Source organism: Xiphias gladius, chromosome 9 (assembly GCF_016859285.1).
Source record: "Xiphias gladius isolate SHS-SW01 ecotype Sanya breed wild chromosome 9, ASM1685928v1, whole genome shotgun sequence".
Taxonomy (NCBI): Eukaryota; Metazoa; Chordata; class Actinopteri; order Istiophoriformes; family Xiphiidae; genus Xiphias; species Xiphias gladius.
The window spans coordinates 21,395,752-21,413,673 of NC_053408.1; the positions used below are offsets into that span (position 1 = coordinate 21,395,752).

Genomic DNA, 17,922 nt, shown 5'->3' on the forward strand with positions numbered 1-17,922 from the left:
CATGTGCGATCGTAACCTACTTTAATCCGATTGGTCAATCCGGAATGGAGGTCATCCACCGATACAGAAACAAAACAGTGGACTCCGCAGTGGAAATTAATGAATGGCCTCTTATGTTGTCAGTATAAAATAGAAAAGAACAGAATAACATAAAACTTCTCCACGTCGCTTCCTGTGTCACACCAACAACAATATAACCAGACGCATTATTCATTGTATAACTACTTGTTTGACACTCCAGGCCCCTGTCTGAGCATAGTGTACAGCTTACTAAAATGCATACTATAGCAAAATGCATACTTGAACAATTCAAATTTATGCTAAGGTTAGATAGAGGAGAGTAAATTCTAAAGCCTATGGTCCTGACGAATACATTGTGGAGAAAAAATACTTTAATTCTTTAAACACACTCATTATCTATTTTTATTTTAAAACATACATTTATATCACAAACAGTATTAGAAAGTAAAAGACAGACAATTCTTGTGACATAAAATAAATCCTTTTTAATATATAGTGCAATCTATTACACCTCTGAAGACAAATAAACACCTTCTTCTGTCCTTAGCTGATGATACAGTAGATGCCACATTTTTACAGCGAACACAATCTAGGGACCAAATTCAATAATACTGTACATGTTCATTTCCAAACATAGTAACTTGAAGCCTAATTTACAGGCCATTAAATCGTATGCATATAAGCAGAGAGAGAAAAAAAAAAAAAAACCTAGACATAACTGGCCACAAACCAGCTGCCCTCTGGTTCCACAGTGCTTTTCTCTAATAATCCTGACACTGTTTTTGTTCCTCTTCATTTCTTGAACACAAAAATATAGTAATGACACATTTAAACTAAGCTGAGTTAGATGAAGACATAAAGGCAAAACAACAATAACGTGAATATGGCTTGAAGAACTGTTGCAGGTTTGTCAAGTAGATAAGGCTTCACAATAAGGAGTTACGTGGCTGAGTTTGGGTCAGACAAGGAAACATCTGATGCTGAGGAATGGATGATCAGTGCTGGAAGATTAAAGGGGGTGAGGTCATCATTTTTATAGATGTAATGGTTTACAAATCCATTCTTTAGAGAAAGTTAAACTTAATTCAGTCATCAAGACAGGAAACAATACCTTGACATTTATGTATGTCTTTGGTCTCAGAGCAGCTCATCCTCTATGACATCATCGACACTTCCTGAGATTGAGGCAACTTCTGAGGTACAACAAGAAAACTCTTCAGTTATTGGTCATTCAGCAATCATCATACCAACAATTTGAACAACTGGACTGTCTTTTTATATCCAGCAAAGGGCATAAGTCTGACAGAATCACTATGTAATAACTTCAAGATAAGTAATAATTTGTAACACAAATTCCCTCTAATTTGATTGAAAATGTCATAAGCTACCGACAGAACTGGATATTGAACATAATTACTTTTTTTTGGTTCTGACCAAAATGTGTCTGTAGCACCAAGTATCAAAAGCCATCAAGTACTAAAAGCTGGGACTGAATGCTTGCTCAGATTCTCAGTCATGTTTATTTGTTGATCAGATACTTGAGAAGGTTAGCTTGTTTTATTAAAGCTGCATTTCTTTGCCACATGGGCCAGAACTTCACAACATGCTAGAAACCACACCTTTGACAAATTACGGCCTTGTAAATTGCTATTTCTAACATCTAACAACACCCAGCAGACACGCAGAAATATTAGCATTAATTTGGAGTTGTGCTTCTAGTCACCTACTGAATCAAAGTCAAATGCTCGCTCTCCTTTTAGCTCCGTTTTGTTCTCCTGGGAGAAATGTCTGGCTTTTTAGCTGTTAAATGCTCCGCTACATTCACCAGCTAGTCACTAACTTTGCCTGTCTGCTGGTTAGTGTAGAATGAGTTTATTAGTGTTTTTCCCTTGCTGGAATCAAGTTTGATGAGAGCCATGAGACTGAGTATAAATTTCAAGTGTCACAGCAAAGTGTCTGAATACTTATGTCAATGTGATATTTCAGGTTTTCTTTTTTTAATAAGTTTGCTAAAATTTCTAAAATTCTGTTTTTGCTTTGTCATTATAGAGTATTGAATGTAGACTGATGAGGGGAAAAATGAATTTAAATGATCTTAGCAAAAAGGCTGTCGCATAACAAAATGTGGAAAAAGTGAAGGGGTCTGAATACTTTCCGAATGCACTGTATGTTCTAAGTTTTTGAGTCTTTGTATTGTTGGCAAAAACACTACAATTTTTGTTATCTTACTTTAAAGAATATTAACATGTAACAAACCCTCAGAAGATTACCAACCCTTCAGTACCCCTCAATTCTACAGAGCACTTCTGCATCTGTTAGCGTATTGTTTTGGTTTTAAGGTCCACATTTTACTGTTTTGTTCAGTCTCATGGCTCTCATCAAACTTGATTCCAGCAAGGGAAAAACACTAATAAACTCATTCTACACTAACCAGCAGACAGGCAAAGTTAGTGACTAGCTGGTGAATGTAGCGGAGCATTTAACAGCTAAAAAGCCAGACATTTCTCCCAGGAGAACAAAACGGAGCTAAAAGGAGAGCGAGCATTTGACTTTGATTCAGTAGGTGACTAGAAATTTAGATCAGGTCCCTCCCATTTCTCTTGAAACTGTGGTAAATTGAATTTACCACAGTTGGACTCCAGTCAAGGTGTAGAAACATCTCAAAGACGATCAAGAGAAATGGGAGGCACGTGAGCTAAATTTCAAGTGTGATAGCAGAGGGTCTAAATACTTATGACAATGTGATATCTCAGTTTTTCCTTTTTAATAAATATTCAAAAAAATCTAGAATTCAGTTTTTGCTTTGTCATTATGGGGTATTGAGTGTAGATTGATGAGAGAAAAAATGATTTTATTTTAGCATAAGTCTGCCACATAACAAAATGTGAAAAAATTTAAGGGTTTTCCAAGAGTGCTTTTAATTGCTATATATATATATATATATATATGGCATAATTACCTAAAAAAAAAAAAATTATAAACAAAAAACTAAAATATGCAAACTTGCACCATAACCTTATTTGCCTGATTTTCATGTATTTCGGAGGGATATACTTAAGACAAGTTTTCACATTATCCAGCTGAATTTTCAGGGTGCACTATTGTATTTGAGAGTCAGTGCCAGTCGAGAGGAATACTTAGGTGAACGGTCCACGTCCTCTTATGGTTTTATTTGATACACGTAACTTAACATTGTACGAACTGTCATTTTATGTTTATCAGACATTTTTCCAAAAACATATTTTCTCATCTGTTCCAGCTCCATCTACGTCACTTTTTGCCCCGCCTTCAACTATCTTTGCTTCCTCTGTGAGCACCTGTGGTGGCGGTGGCCTGTTGTATCCAGTTGATCCTGCTCCCTGTCATCAGGCTGATGACTAAATTGTCACAGTGTCAGTGTCTGTACTCACCTGACAAGCTGATACAGGAGAGACTCAGCTCTGATGATGCTCCTATCACATCATCCTGTAAGACGAAAAGAAATGAAGGTGTCAAAGTGTTTAAGAAATTGGAAGATCTTTTCAAACTGTTCAGTCAACAGTTAAACCAATATTGAGGTCTGTGTCCCCTGCCTTTTGGTATCATTGATATGATGTAGTCAGTTTGACAAAATAATCTTAATTTCAGGCCTACTATCTTTTTCCAGAGCTTTCAACTGCATCCCATGGTCTTCACCAGCAAATCATTTGTCATTGATCATTTGTCATGGAGTTGCCTCAGTTGTCAACTCACGAACAAATAACCCCTGTTGACAGAAAGGTTCCAGGAACCATGGAACCAGAGGAGCTAGACTCAGGAACTAAAAGTCCCCTTTCAACATTCCTCCTTGTGTTTCTGCCGCGTCTATTGAAACATGAAGATAAGCAAATTAGACCCACGTTCACTCATGCCCTCAGCTCCTTCGCATTCTCTCTCTCCCTCTGGATTGAGTTGTCTCTCTCCTGGTCACAGGGTAGTGGGGGTTCTAATCAACCAGTCCTTGTATCTGTAGGCCTGGAGAGCCCCCCAGGGCCTGCTGCACCTCCCTTTCTATATCCCCCTCACTGACCAGATATTGTGAGAGAGGGGTTATGACTACAATCCCCCTTCCTAAATGACTGAACTCCCACAACTACGTGTTGACAACTAAGAAAACTCCATTGACCGTTGAAGAGAATGAGATATGTATGAAATCTCCAGGAAAAGCAAGTAAGTATACCTTAAAATTTTGTACACATGCTAATCTCAAGGTCAACAATGAATTTGTTAGTTTGATCACATATTTATCATAGAATTAGTCAAAAATTACACTGTGTATTTTTTTGCAACATCTTGTCTGAATTCTGGGTTTCACTACAAAAGGTTTAGTGTGGTGAATGAGCTGAATGAATAAACCCTTTTCACTCTCTCAAGAATAAATTCTGTGATTATCTTATTTTTTGCCATGAAAGCGTACTTTAAAGATAGTTAACGTGGGCATAAAATACTGGCCTCCGTTTCAACACACTGGTGTCATGTTACAAAACAATTCAGTTAAACCCTGTAAGAATCCAAGTGTGTTCAGTGACTCACCAGCATCCTCTGCAGACAGCCAAGGTTGTCACCCTCAGTCCTTCCATTCAACACTTCCTGGAAGCTGACAGCATGGCCCAGCCGTATGAGCTCCTCACCAATATCTACAGTCTAGGATGGACAGTGCTTTTCAAATGATGTGTGCAAGAAAACAGGAGACAGGGTGAGAGACAAACCAAACAGGTTAACAGATAAATAAGTAATAAACAGCTATCTGACCTTGCCCTCACTGTTGACATAGAGCTTGACACTGGGCCAGGAGGAGATCTCAGAGTGAGAATAGCTGCAGAGTTTGGCCTGCAAGGGTCTCCAGGAAGCACAGTAAGTCAGCTGGTCAAACTCATCCAGGGCTGCCTCAGTCCACACCTCTCCTGAGGCACAGGAGGGACACAGTTCAGACAACATAAAAATGAAAAATTAATTTTTTAGGGGTCAAAGGGTAATCACTTGAAATTCAGAATTATGCAAAACAGGTTTTAACTTCCATATTTTTCTTAGTTACATGCCTGTGTATCAAATGTATTAAGATGGGGGTTTTACCTTTTGGTCTCACTCCTGCTAAGTTGCACTCAATAGCTTGGAATGGTAGGCTGAGGAAGTCACTCCTGAAATGTTAATGGAGCAAAAGAAAAATCTGTTAATAACTCAGCACTGCCATTTTCAACTCATGCCAGGAACAATCATATGCACTCTGTGGGTGCGTTATAGCACACCAGAGTGATTGTAAAACAAACTGTTTTATGAGGAGAGGTAGATGCTTGTTGAAAATTCCTGTTGCATTAATAATATAATTAGTGGTTGTGGGCCATGCTACTTTAATTTGACCCTGTCTGTGTGTCTGCTGCCTCCGTCCCTCCCTAACTCTGGTGCGCTCTCCTTGGATACGGCTCTTCTCCAGCCTTAGACTAATCTCCAAAGTGTCCTGCTTTTGTCTATGGGAAAACATTTGAAAACGGTTGTAGAGTTCAGGACAGCTCAGAATTAGGGGTAAACCTGTCCCTGAACCGCTTGAACCAGAGGACCAGTCGTGATGTGCACGACCCTGGACTCTGGGCCAATTTGAGGGATTTTGTCGCAGAAATTTCTACAGGAAAATTGTGGCAATAGTCGCGTAGTGTGTATTACACTGTACTTGCAGTCTTGATGTGAAACTTGTTCTCGAAGTTGTAACAATAGTAAGGTTGTTGTGTTTGGTAACTCTGTAATTAAAGGCTGATCAGATATGGGTGAGGATTGCAGAAAGCTCTAAAAAAGGTACACATTTCAAATGACCCAACCGAGACTAACATTAACTCAAATTTACAAAAATTTATCGGTCTGTGTTGTGGGCCCAACAAAGGCAAATATGTACTAAAGGCCAAAAAGGTAGCCAGCAGGGCTAATGATCTGCAAGATTGTCTTTTTTCGGCTGTTTTTGTTTACATCTTCGGATTTAGAGGAAAAGTTCAGATTTGTTAAGCACCTCTTAATTCAATACTCACATGCCATGTGTACAGTGCAAAAGTTATGGGTCACTAATCATTCAACCTGTCCATACGGTCCATGAAGCAATACCTTCAAAGAGTGACTACTACCATTAACATGTAGCCACTTCATGCATCTTAGGCAGTCTGGATAGCCGATCTGATCAAAAAAGCAGAGTGTTAATGCAATCAAGAAGTATTAGAGACCAACTGAAAGTAAATGACTCCATCCAACTCAGAAGGTGGTTTGTTATAACTAAACTGTTGAAGTGCACTTTTTAGCAGTTACCTAAAATGACTACTTCATATCCCGGGAAAACCCGCACAGATGTCAATAGATTTGCCACCTGGCTAATGGAAAAACATACTGCATATGTGGCAAAGTGTGAACAAACTTTATTAAATCCCATATGGATGTTGTTCTGGTATTTTTCCAGATAACTTATACTATATTGTAAGAGTTGGGGACAAATTACATAGTCTTGGTTCTATGTAAAAAAGTTCAACTAAAGATAATATCAAGTAGGTTGTTTTTTTTTCCCGGCAAGTCTTGTATGTTTATTGGGAGTATTTTGTCCCGGCTATCAACCTAAATGCGACTACCAGGACATATCTGCCTACCACAATTCAGCAAGGAAACACTCTAAAAAGGAACTACATAGAGATATTTGCATACTAAGACAGACTAATTTTATAAGATAACTTCTTTATTTGCCTAACTCAGACTGCTGAAGCCTCATATTAAACTCAGATAAACTTGAAAATGTATTTTAGCACATAACAAGGACTCTGGACTTTGTCCCCCTTCACTTACATTGTAGTTACTCAACAAAGGTGTCACTTCACAGCCAATATGGAAAGGAAGAATAACAGCAGCCACCAATACATCTTTCAAAGTACATATGGGCATGTGAGCATTACGCACAGTACATTAAGACACAGAACGTGTTCCTTCAGCACTCATTGCTGTGGTGTGTTACTTTTCACAGATAAGTCAAAATTGTGGGCACTGCCATGAGGGTGTAGATCAACCATCGAAATCTGAGTTAACATAAATTTACGATGGAGAGTCACAATAAGAACGTGTAATTAGAGAAAGTGCAGTGGATGTATTGCTGTGATGTATGGGTTTTTCTCTCTTACCTCATATGGCGGAGGCAGTCTCTGGGCAGTTCCCCGTTGTCCCCAAAGTCAACATAGTAAAGGTCCACTAGTCCCGAGCCCAGAACTCCCAGCACCCTGGCCCTGTTCCATGTACCGTGGTATCGATATGGAGCTGCCACAATGTCCCCCACCACAATGGTCTCTACCCTCTGCTCCTGGAGAACAGAAAAAAAAAAAGGGATAGTCCCATTTGTTACTTCCTCCCACTTATTAGTTTGACATTTTACTGTAGATTTGTGTCAAAAATGACATTAAGTATAAAAAGAGGACATCTCCTTACTGTGGGGTTGCCACTGTTGTAGAAGCGGTTCATCTCCTCTGTCAGTTTGTCCAGCTGGAGGGAGCGAACCCCAAGGATCTGGATCCAGAAGTGGTTTGGGTTCTCCGTCGCAGAAACATAAACTTCCAGATGTTCATCAGGCTGGAAGCTCAGGTCTGGGCTGGGAACTGGACAACACACAGAGCAGATTAAATATAATCTTTGTATGATATGATCATGTTCAAGGACAGATTATAGTGAGGCACTTGCTGTGAAGATAAAGTCTTTTCAATACTCAATAATTGAGACAGTGAACTAACTTTCAAACTTGGAAACTTCAGAGAGTGAATCTGTGCAGAAACTCTCCTCCTCCTCCTCCTCCTCTTCCTCCTCCTCCTCCTCCACCTCCTCCTCCTCCACGTTGTCTAAATTGCTGACTTTTAGATCCTGCATCTTATCAAAAATACTTTCTGGTTCTCCTGCAGTTCCATGGGCATGAATGAGCCCATGTTTCACTGTTTGTGAGAAGGGATCATTATTGTTTAAACCCACTGGTGCCTCAGTTTCTGTGCTTTCTGGCCTCTGATTTACAACAGTATGTCCACGTTTCTGGCGTAGAGCAGATGACTGTGAGATCTTCATCCTCACCATCATGTCCTCTCTGACTTTCTCTAGAATCAGCTCCTGCAAACAGATCACAGGAGTAGGAGTTACATTTATTCTAAACAGCATGCCTAAATACGAGGAGCAACCACACACAGGTAATCCAAATGAGTGAATCTTACTCACCTTGGCTTGATTCACTTCCTCTCTGGTCCCTGTGATTGTAATGTTACCGCTTGCCCCTGGACCATGCGTTTTGTCTTTGGAACAAGCCACTTTGGCCCCTGTGGTCCTGGTGATCAGTTTCAAACTCCCTCCACCACGACCTGGCAGGGAGGCAGACACACAGACACAGACACAGGGATGGACACTTGAGTTAGGCAAACAGTATATGGGGCCAAACGCAGACCTCTATGAAAAAAAAACAAGAACAAATTGCTGTCTCCTCATTGTAATATACCTCTGACATGAGTTCAAACAAATCACATGGTAGAAATTATCAAAACAAGAAGCATTTAACTAAACCTAGTTAAGGTTAACTCTGGTGATATTCGGTGTTTTTCTTAATAGTCAACAAGCCCACCTGAAGAGCGAAACAAACACTAAACATATCCTACTAACAAGTATTGTGTGTGTAGCATAGTCTAACAAGTCTAACATATCTTATTCCTCTCTACCATAGAGCTCCATTGATGTCCAAACACCATTAAAAACACATCAATGAGCCACATTGTTAAACTGGATGACATCCTATTCACATTCTTTCATTACCATGAACACACACACACACTGTAGTTTGTTTTGACTCACATACACCATCCTGCTGCCCAACAAATGCAGTGTTTCTTTCTTTTTCCTGCTAAAAACTACAGTGGGTAGCTGTTCTAGGAAATTAAATGATCCCATATATTTGTGAGACATTTTCTGTCTGAAGACAGACTAACACATTGTTGGTTTTCAGCTCTTCATGGGATTTTTTTACAATAAGGAAAACACAGAATAATACTCTTAACTGATTCTCATGTCTCGCGTTCAACAGATTCTATAAAAAATGTGCAAAAAAAGTATGTGATACTAGGTTTTGATGGAGATTTATTCTGTCTGCAAATAAAACTCTGGAGCAAACTGGATCTTACAACTTAGATCGAGCTGAAAACACAACATCTGACATACTCTCACCTTATAAAGTGAGCATGGCTAACATGTTGACAAACTGTTGCTTATTTAAACATCCACAGCGCAACAGTATCATTCATTAGATTCGTGTTTTTGACTACCTGATGAATGTAAGTCCAATATTTGTCATCTTTTTAGCTGTGTTTTAGTTTACATCAACTCCTGAGAAAAATACCTGGCATGTCTATCTAGTGTTTTGGTGCTGGGCAGGTAGTGCACAGTGGGTTTATCAGAGCTTTTTCACTGCAAACCTCTGCTTGCTGAGGCTAGAACTGACACTGAACAGAGCAGAGTTTTCAGCCCAGAAAAAGCCCAGAACAACAAAAATAGTGGTCTAAAATAAGCTAAGAACTCTTTAGAGCGGGGGAGTAACAGCAGAGTTGGTGATAGTGCTCTGTGGGTTCTTCACTACATGTATAGCCTTTCACATTGCAGTTAGTCAGTTGATCCGAAGCTCATATAAAAATATTGACGGATTCAAGCTAACGTAAAGAATGTGAGTTCAAATATACCGTATGCCATCAGAGACAATTAGCTCAACACCATTGTTGGAAGCAAAAATACCCTTTGGGAAATGAATAAGGTCTATGAATCAATCTGATCATCCTAAACATTTAGCAGCTACCTATTATACGTCCAAAGGCAGTCTGAGGAACTTCCAAAGCTATGGTGACTGGTTCACAGTCTGTGACCAGGTTCTCCAGGATGCAGCGGGCCAGCAAGATCTGTTCCTTAGAGCCCTGCAGCAGGAAACATACGGCCCTACATCCAGGCTCCCCTGAATCTGACAAAACCCTCACATGAGCTCCCGACTTCTGGGTCACCTGAAACAGAAAGCAACAACTGACTCAAATGACTGATTTCACACATTCAATGGCCTGGTACACCTGCTGCATATGGTTAGATTTGAGAGGAAGATTTGTTTTTTAAGAATCATTTTTAGAACAGAACAGTTATTCAATGTTATTCCTTATCATCTCCGGAGCTGCAAGTCATCATATCCCATGACGCTCATTGCCCTCCATTTCATTCAATCAATGAACGATATTGTTGTAATTTGCCTTACTGAATTATGTATCAACAGAAAAAGTATTCATATAAAAACAGTTAAATGAGGATAACTGAAGCATAACTTCCAGGGGATTTTCCATCTCATCTAGATATGCTGCTTATCTTCATGCTTAGCATGAAACCTTGGAGACAACATCAAATCTCCATAGTGATAAAATCAGATTAAACTCTGAACTCCCTCAGGAAATTGGGTATTTTTTGAAAATGACAGATGGTTTCAAGCAAAATTCCAAACATTTGCTAGTTTCAGCAATTCAGCTGTTAAGATGTAATGCTTTTCTTTGTCGTGTATGACAATAAATTGAATATCTTTGGTCTTTTATCTTTATCTTTTAGTTTTGGACAGTCACATTGGGCAGTGGAAAATATTGGGCATTTTATAGATAAAGATTTAAAATGATACTATGTATGGAGCCCCACAAAGTGCAAAATTACAAAAACCAATAATTATAAAATCGGGTGAAGAGCAAAAAGACAGTCTTTGTCTGTGGTTGTTCTAGCCAACAAGAGACACCCAACAGCTCACAAGCCAGGCTAGCTAGATGGCTAGCTAGATAGCCAGCTACGTATGCAGCATGTGCAACCTTGTTAAACTAAATAAATAAAAGATGTTAGTTTCTGTGTCTGTGTTTATTTACAGCAGCAGCGTAAATAAAGTAGCACGTGCTTTAGAATTACTTTGACATCGTTGCTGCTCTAGCTAAAAGGTGCTAACTGGCAAAAATCAGGAGACGCATTTGACGGAAAAGGCGACGGGGCAGGGAAGACACCACTGCCATAAACAGTGACATGAAATAAAACTTGACACAGAAATAAAAGTGTCATTGAAAAAATGCCATTATGAAATAAAAAACAGGCTTCTGAGGTAAAAATTTTCCATAATAAAACAAAAATTATATTTATATAAAATTCTGTCATTATGAAAATAATAATGAAATAATATTTCATAATAATGAGTTGAGTTTTAATCATTTCTTCAATTATTTCACAGATTGTTGGTTCAAGTATATATCTTGCATAATTTATTCATATGCTTATTTATTTCATAATGTCTTTTTTATTTATTTAATATTGAAAACTTTGGGGTTCCATAATTCTGCAGAGAAACTGATAATGAAAGAAATCATTAATTGCAACTCTAAGCCACACAAACACTTTATGGAAAGATTTACACCTTGAGGCAGTGGTTTATATAAATGTCCATTTATACCCATTTTACAAGCCATTTTAATATTGTCCATCACTTTAATTTGAGCAGATGAAAAATCATCAGGTATTGAAGAACTCACCATATCCAAAAACTTGGCTTGGTATCTTGATATGTTCCTGTAAACCTCTACAGGAAGTGTCATCTTTGACATCTCAGTGTTGGGCCCCTGACCTGATAAAGGCATTCACAGATAAGGTCATCAGAATATAAACACAAAAACATAATTTATAATTTATAACCGGACGGGGGCTTCTAGTACTATGTTTTTGACAGCAGATACTCACTGTTGTTGGCGCTGCTTATGCGGCGATAGACGATGTAGCCCACTGTGGCCCCAACAGAGAGCCCCGCAGCCAGAGCCACCATTTTGCCCGAGCTTAGGGTGCTCTTGTGACCCTCCACTGCGTCCATGACACGCCGTGCACCCAGTGGGATGCTCCACCTAAACGCAGACATGACACAAGTCTCCTTCCACTGGTGGTGTGTGTGGCCTGTGACTGTTCCCAACTGTCCTACACATTTTCTTTCAATGTCCAGCCCTGTTTATTAATTCCTGTCTATGAAGTGTCTTTTGAGAAGTCAGTCGTCATTTTTGCTTTTCAAAAAAAAAAAAAAAAAAGCAAAAACGACCATCACAGCAATCAGAATATACCTAATGTTGTCATCATGAACAATCCTCAGTGTTTTGTTGGCTTCTTGGGCAGCTTTACAATCATGCAGCACAAAAAATTGAAGCATTAGCCAGCCTAAATTAAAAACTGTAGAACAGGTGTTCTCAAACATTTTCATATCACAGACAACATATTAATTAGGTTTTTCTGTGGAACCCCATTAACCCCATTGTTCCGTTGACATACAGTTGTATGCAAAAGTCTGGGCACCCCTGAGCAAAATTCCATATTTTGTTGATTTTTGAAATGACAAGAAGTAAATACAACTATTACGACAAACAGCCTTTCTTCACATTTTAATGCAATTTATTTTTATTTCGTGAACTTAAAAAAAGAGAAAAAAATAATCAGTAATTATGGCACGTGCAAAGGTTTGGGCACCCTGCGGACTCAGTACTTGGTGACCCTGTCTTGGCAGATGTCATAGCTTGCAAACACTTTCCAGCCCCATGCATAACAGCTGGCAGGTACTGTTTTCATCAAATGCTGCTCTATTTTTTCTCCAAACATACCTTTTGTGATTGCAGCCAAACGCTCAATTTTAACTTCATCTATCCATAGTAGTTGTTTCCAAAACGACTCTGGCTTATCCACATGGTGCTTTGCAAATTTCAGACTTTTGTGATGAGGTTGCAGGTAAAGTTTCCTACTGATCGCTCCTCCATGAAGACCCTGTTTGTGTAAGCAGCTGCACAGTGGAATGTCCAGCTGGAAGCACTCTGATACCTTTCCACAGCTTCGCCCAGTTTTTAAGCATCAGTTAGCTTTATTTTCAGATCCTCAGTCAGTTGCTTAGCCCATGGTTGCTAAGTGTTACTACAAGGTTGGAGGAGTCAGAGAATTTATCAGCTCTGGAACTGCCATCAGCTGACAATTCCTAATAACAACTCTTGACCTGCCTTACAAGTTCTAGCGAGTCAGTTAAGTTAATTTACTTACTTTTTTTTTTTAAGTTCACTAAATGAAAAGTAACAGTGCATTAACATATTAACATTTGAAGAAAGGCTCTTTTTTTGTGTGCGCATGTGCCGATGTGCATGCAGCCTATTGCAGCTGCTCCTGTCTGTTTTCTTATTTTAAAACTCTCTTCTTTAAATGTGTACTGGTAACTTATAATTTAAGCTGTACTCTTTCTAAAAATGCTAGCAGAGAAAGATCTGGTCTGTTTTTGCACTGTGAAATTACTTTTTCAGCTACTTTTCTGAATGCTATTATTCAGTAACGCTACCGTTGCTGAGGAACTCCACGGTCGCGTTGTTTCTACCAGGGGCCAGCTAATCCCACCGAAGCCGGGTGGCGAACAGAACAACAGACATCCCTGCCAAAGTCAGAAGGAGTGACGAGGGAAGAGAGCTGAGTCCAGACAACAGAAACTGATGGAGAGGAGATATAAGCTGTATCTCCCTTCCGTCATTATCGGCAACGTGAAATCACTAATACGACGGACGAGCTAGCGGCCCTAGTGAGGAATCGGAGGGACTTTCCATGAGTGTAGTGTTATGTGCTTCACAGACACATGCTTACAGAAAATACTCCGGATGCCATTGCTACTATCGGCGGCTTTCAGACGGTTCGGACAAGCGTTTCTGCAGCCCAGAGACTGAACTGGTTTTTGTATACATCCTCCCCTCCGCTAACCCGGCAACGGCATGTGACGTCAGACTCTGCACTCGCGTGGTTTCTTCACGGTCTCAGGGGACTTCAGCTGGACACGACTCTCCCCACTTTCACTCACTTATGGACCGCACTACCAGAGGAGAAGGGACCCTGGACCTGCTGTATGCTAAGGTTAAGAGGTCTGGACATTCTACCTCACACATTACTTTTTTCACATTTGCATTTGTACATTTTTCAAATCACTTACGGTTTATTTATCCTTATTACTATTTATAGTAGTTTTTTTACGTATTACTTCCTATTGCAATTGTACCAAAGCCGTTTCCCTGCGGGGACCATTAAAGTTTTGCTGATTCTGATTTAATGTGTGTTTGCCACATAGACTGCATTTACTTCTTTTCACTTTAACAATCAACAGAATATTTCATTTGCCCAGAGGTACCCAAACTTTTGCATACAACTGTATGCTTGTTATTTACTTAGTACTATTGAGCAAAAGCATAATGTAAACAATAGTTGAAATTAAAATTAATTCTTGACCTTGGGAATGATAGTTTGGAAAAAAAAAAATATATATATAGGTTTGTTTCTTTATCTTGAAAACAATTTCAACAATTTGGTGCACTTAGTAGCTGTTCCGGGGCTTTGGATCATATTACATGAGCTTGTTCAGCAGATGAATTTTGCTCAGCTGTCGTAAAATCTTAGATGTTAAAATTTAAATGTTTTCTGAGCATTAAGAAGGTCTTACTGCCCATGTTGCTGGGACCAAAGTTCAGTGTTGACCCCTGCAACAGCAGTTGGGAAACCATCTTCAAAAAATGTACTCATCTGTTGATGAAGATCACGTGATATGAATGAAAGCTCCAGAACAGGGGCTAAATGAACCTTGTGGTAAAACTGTTTTCTCGAAAACTGACCGTCACATTTCTGATTCTATAACTGAGATCATTTCCAGTTAACCAAATTATGTTCCTCATTTTTGTTAGGGACCCCTGGAGGTCTGCAGACCCCACTTTGAGAACCACCGCTCGAGATTTTTACAATGTAGCCTTTCGCCATCTCAGACTACATCACTTACCAAACTGTCGATCATTAGCCCAAAGAGACGTGCACAAGCAGTCACATACACACAATGTAGTCCCCTAAATGCTTAAACATTTAGTGTATACAGTACATTACACACACAGCGCTGCGCCTCTTATGAATGCACCAAGCCAAACTGCAGCTGCCCTCACCCTGAAAGCAGGACGTAATATACCGAAAGCTGCTGTTGCTGCACACACTGAATACCATTTACTGTATTTGGGCGACCTCCAGCCATTCTATTGGCCACTGAATACGTGCATCCAATTCTCCCTGAGGCTTTTCACGTCACACTGTCAAAATTATGACTCACATACAGAAACAGAATGCACTGGAGGTAAGCCAACAGCGAAGAGTATTGGGACCCCGCAGCACCAGGGAGCACACAGCACCACCATGCAGATGCGTGTCTCACTGGGAGAAGAGGGCTCTGGGGCTGTAGTTGAGAAACACGTGGGACTTGGACACTCCAACGTCCATCTCAGAAGAATCGTGACAGTAAGACACAAATCCTCTCCAATCCTGGCTGTTTATTTGTGTACATCCAAGTTCAAGACTACTGACAAACAGGTAGAAGGGGAAGAAAGTTGCAGTTTTTCAAGTCACTACATGACAGCAACTGGTCAGTCACATTGCACTTTGATGCACATTTCTTCAGAAATCACCACAGACTTACTTACTTAGTACAGTTCTTCACTGTGCTGGAAAATACAGGCCTACCACAAAGCAAGAGGATGACAAATCACTTTCTTGGTTTTCCCAAAACTGCATCCTGTCTGCACACTGCGTGTATGCTGCGAGGACCGAAACTCGCTTTAAAAAAACAGCTATTTATCGCGGTGCTTCTTTGTGAAAGACGAACAAATATATATTAAGAGAGCTTCAGACTCTTATGTAATTGCTCAGGTGTTCAGGTAATTTCGTCATTCAATAGATCCGCCAGGCACTACGTCGTTTCAATCAATACTGCAAATGGCATAACTGGTTATGCTTTTTTTGTTACTGCCGCCAACATGTTGTATTTGATTAAATAGATGGAACAGTTGGTTAGTTGTTATAGTATTCAAGCAGAACCGTAAACTGATCCGAATTGTGGATTTTTTCACTTATACATACAATATGTTCAGTCACGTTATACATAGAAGCTATGTTTGAACATAAGCAAAGCAGCTTTAAATGTTGCGATTTTGAAATGGAGTTTGGCGTGATGTCTCTGGATACCATGCAAGCATCACCTACGCGACTGGCTAAATAATCTTGGCTCTTTTCCTACAATCTCGGGCATATTATTGTGGGCCAGTTAATTTGCCAAGACAGAGCCGTGAGCCAGTATATGCTCCCTCTCAAACGGACGGAATATATTTTCTGTTACTGGCGATCCGTCTGAACGACCGCAAACACCCTTTCTCCTTATGAGCTAGCCAAGCTCGCTTTAGCTATCTGCTAGTTGACGCAAGCAAGCAGGTCCAACATTCAGAAAAACGGAACCAAACGTTACTGACACGCACACATACGCAAACAATACACCCTTTTTATGTTTTTAAGGTCTAACGTAACTCAAAATGAACAGCAAATACGCATTATAACGTTTGACACTTACAGTTGAACCCCTCACTCTCTGTCCAAACGACCCTCTCTGCAGAGGCTGTCACTGTCGCCGGAGTAAGCCCTGAGCACACCGGAAACTATATTTACATTTAACGTTAATAAGACTAATTACAGTGTGAAACAGCGATGCAGCTACCGCCACTGAGCAGACACCTCCCTCAATATGTCACGTTTACATACAGTATATCGATCAGAAACGTGACTATGACTTAAATAGCGACATTTACTTTGAAAGGCCAACCGGAAGTTTTCTTCCTCACACTTGTGCCGGTGGATACGATGCTCTGTTGTGTGGAGGCGAATCATTGCCACGATCATTTGAATGATATCAGCAACTGATACCAAATTTTGAAATGTAATAACTGCTGAATACTTAACGCTGAAATTTAAATGCCACTGATTTTATTGAAATATTTATGAAATGTTTGACTTTGAAAACCATCGTATAATATAATAGACAACATTATATTGACAACTTGAAGTTCTTTGAAGCCTCTCTCTGTGTCTCTCTTTATCCCCCCCAACCCCAGTCTCAGCAGGTTCCCTCAGAGTCTACCATGAGGTTCTTCTCCTTTTGGGCAGAAAAGATACGGGGGTAAAATTGAGGGGAAAAAAAGAAAAAATGGCAAAGAGGAGCGTTATTCCCGCAATGATTCAAGAATCACTGCAGTGGCAAGTTCCCAAGAAACATATATCTGTGCAGGACCGGAATGCTTCCGTCTGACTTGCTTCTTCAGGGGGAATGGGGAGTAGGAGCAGACGGAATCTGGGAGTTTAACTATTGTGCCACTGAACTTCTTTTCATCATTTGCCCACCGGGGAAAAGTTTTGATCCCGTCACAGTAAAAACCATGCTCACATTTGATGACTGGGGGGAACCTCGTGGTGTCAAATTGCCTCAAATAGAAAAAAAGTTTTTTTTTACTGATAAATTTGTTGGCAGAAGAAGGAGAAGCAATAGTACGGGTGATGGAGGAGCTTCCGTCGAACACCGCCGTCAACAGCAGCAGCATCAGCAGCGCCATCACCACCAGCAGAGTCGCAGTCAGAGAAAACAATAAGGGAGGATAATGGCAAAAAAAAAAAAGGCATTCAGTTCTCAATGGGAGACGAAGAGCACTCCCTCTGGTAGATGGCACTACCGCGTGAGGTGTCTGATGTCTGCAGAAAATGAACCAGCTCAGTTTTCCATGGGGCAATTTAAGTCAGAATGCAGGGTGTTTCACATCACATTATGCCTATCTGTCAAGGCCTGGGTGAAACTGCTTGAAGGCAGAGCTGGCAGCATATATAACAACAATAATAATACTAAAGTTTATTTATATAGCAGAGATTACAAAGTGCTTCACAGGGATAAAACGACAAAACAAAGTAAGCAAAACACATGCAGACAAATTCCTCAAAATTTAGGGACTGGGGTAT

The 17,922-nt window shown here is 39.9% G+C and overlaps 1 protein-coding gene across 2 annotated transcripts; it reads right to left on the reverse strand.

Moving 5' to 3' along the window:
- Window positions 1–426: 426 nt before the first annotated feature.
- tdrkh (tudor and KH domain containing) lies at window positions 427–16,722 on the reverse strand. Of its 2 annotated transcripts, none has more exons than XM_040134829.1 (14): window positions 15,308–15,448; window positions 11,803–11,960; window positions 11,598–11,689; window positions 9,863–10,061; window positions 8,248–8,387; window positions 7,779–8,142; window positions 7,480–7,646; window positions 7,179–7,354; window positions 5,113–5,177; window positions 4,792–4,943; window positions 4,573–4,683; window positions 3,432–3,486; window positions 1,133–1,214; window positions 427–1,022 (listed from the first exon to the last, which is right to left on the reverse strand). In XM_040134829.1, the coding sequence occupies exons 1-13, from the start codon at window positions 15,370–15,372 to the stop codon at window positions 1,159–1,161; spliced, it is 1,800 nt and encodes a 599-aa protein (XP_039990763.1). In that variant the 5' UTR covers window positions 15,373–15,448; the 3' UTR covers window positions 427–1,022; window positions 1,133–1,158. The 2 variants fall into 2 exon arrangements, with proteins under 2 accessions (XP_039990763.1, XP_039990762.1); XM_040134828.1 differs by lacking the exon at window positions 15,308–15,448 and adding an exon at window positions 16,493–16,722 and having other exon boundaries at window positions 428–1,022.
- Window positions 16,723–17,922: the final 1,200 nt, after the last annotated feature.